General features: G+C 68.2%; 1 protein-coding gene across 1 annotated transcript in view; it reads right to left on the minus strand.

Annotated features, from left to right (window-relative positions):
- LRPAP1 (LDL receptor related protein associated protein 1) overlaps positions 1–1,624 on the minus strand; it is a 12,409-nt gene that overhangs the window by 1,415 nt on the left and 9,370 nt on the right. Inside the window, exons 6-9 of the mRNA XM_023519672.1 lie at positions 1,521–1,527; positions 1,158–1,193; positions 953–1,028; positions 725–901 (exon numbers count right to left, since the gene is read on the minus strand). Of these exons, the coding sequence (XP_023375440.1) occupies positions 725–901; positions 953–1,028; positions 1,158–1,193; positions 1,521–1,527 (296 nt within the window). The remainder of the gene's footprint in view (positions 1–724; positions 902–952; positions 1,029–1,157; positions 1,194–1,520; positions 1,528–1,624) is intronic.

Consider the following 1,624-nt stretch of genomic DNA (forward strand, 5'->3'; position numbering starts at 1 on the left):
AGCACCCTCCGTGGGGACGCCGTGCTCACGCCCCGCCTGCGGCCAGGTCCCCGCTGCCCTGCTCCTTGTCACGTCATAAACCAGGGTTCTCTGGACGAGGGCGCGTCACGCTCTAACGTCGGACGGTGCCCAGATTTGCAGTTGGCCTCAGTGTGCCGTGGAGGGCAGCTTGGCGGTCAGAGCACAGAGCAGTGGCCTGGGCCTGCTGCTGCCTCGGGGTGCTCCCCGTTTCCTGGGGGCCAAGTGTGGTGTCCACGTGTGTGGGTGACGTCTTAGGATGTGCTGCCCACATATGCACTAGGGGGATGCCAAAGCCACCGCAGGCGGCTCGTCCTGGAGCACTCACCGGCCACACGCCTTGGGGCCAGGAGGCTGGCGGTGGCTGGAGGAGCTGCCCTGCCCGCCTGCCCCGGCGTGCCCACGGCCCTCACCAGGCCACCAAGTGGCGACACCCAGGTCCCAGCCTCAGGAGGCCCAGACAGTGGGTGGGAGGAGCCAGGAAGCCCCCGGCCCGCCCTGGCCCACTGCAGGGCCCCGCAGGCCCCTGGAAGCAGCAGGCGCGAGGCAGCGAGCCTGCTGCCTCCACCAAGCGCCGAGGGCGTGGACGACCGGCCCCACTCTGCAGGAGGGGCCCGAGGCGCAGACAGGAAGGCCGGGGACAGACTCTCCGGCGCTGCCCCGGCGGAGGCCCCGTGGGCGCGGGGGGACGAGGAGCCGCACCCACCTTGTAGCCCAGCTCCTTGGTCTTCTCCTCCAGCGCGGCGTAGCGCTCCCTGTTCCGGCCCACGTGCTCGTGGTCGCCAAACCTCTCCACGTGTTTCAGTTTTTGATGAGAAATTTCCAGCTGCTTCTGGTAGTGGTTATGTTTTTCGATTTTGACTTCAAAGTGCTTCAGCTCCTCCTAGAGTAACATTTAAGCAACACGCTCTCAGTGTCACTGGGCCCCGCTCACTGATGGCCGCTCCAGGATGCCAAGGGCAAGGCACATGCGGGGGCAGGCTCGGCAGGGACGGTGGCCAGCTGCCCACCTGAAGGCCACACACGCCGAGCTGCCACCGTGCAGCTCATCCAGGAGAGCCCCGAGGGCTGACTGCGGCCCCCCTGCCCCTCACCCCGTCACGAAGCAGCACGTTCACACACAGGTGAGCAGCACTCACCTGCTAGAACCTGATGGTGCTAGTGCCCCGTGCACGCTCCCGGACCCGGACCCAGAGGCCGCTCGTGAACAGGACCCGCCAGGCACCGGGCTCCCTCCTACCCAGCCCCACGCCTAGCCAGACACGTGGGGCCCGGGCTTCGACCAGCCTCCCTACACTGTCCTCCTCTGTCCCCACGGCCTGTCCTGTCTGGATCAACCCCTGGCCTTGACCCCTGCCCTCCACCATCGTCCTTCCCACCCACCCGACGCACGCCTGGGTTGCACGGCCCCCAAGGCCCACTTCCCCACAGTCCTGGACTCAGCTGCCACGTCCCCGGCCCCAAGTGCAGGGGCCAGCCCGGGGGCCGCGAGAGCTCACCACACGTCCCTGCGAGCAGATCCCAATCCGTGGGGCGGACGTCCCGCAGGGACCTCTGCTGGACCCGCACCGATCCCCCTGCCGCTTCCACCCCAGGGCTGTTCCCT

This window comes from Pteropus vampyrus, unplaced genomic scaffold (genome assembly GCF_000151845.1).
Source record: "Pteropus vampyrus isolate Shadow unplaced genomic scaffold, Pvam_2.0 Scaffold231, whole genome shotgun sequence".
In the NCBI taxonomy this organism is placed as follows: Eukaryota; Metazoa; Chordata; class Mammalia; order Chiroptera; family Pteropodidae; genus Pteropus; species Pteropus vampyrus.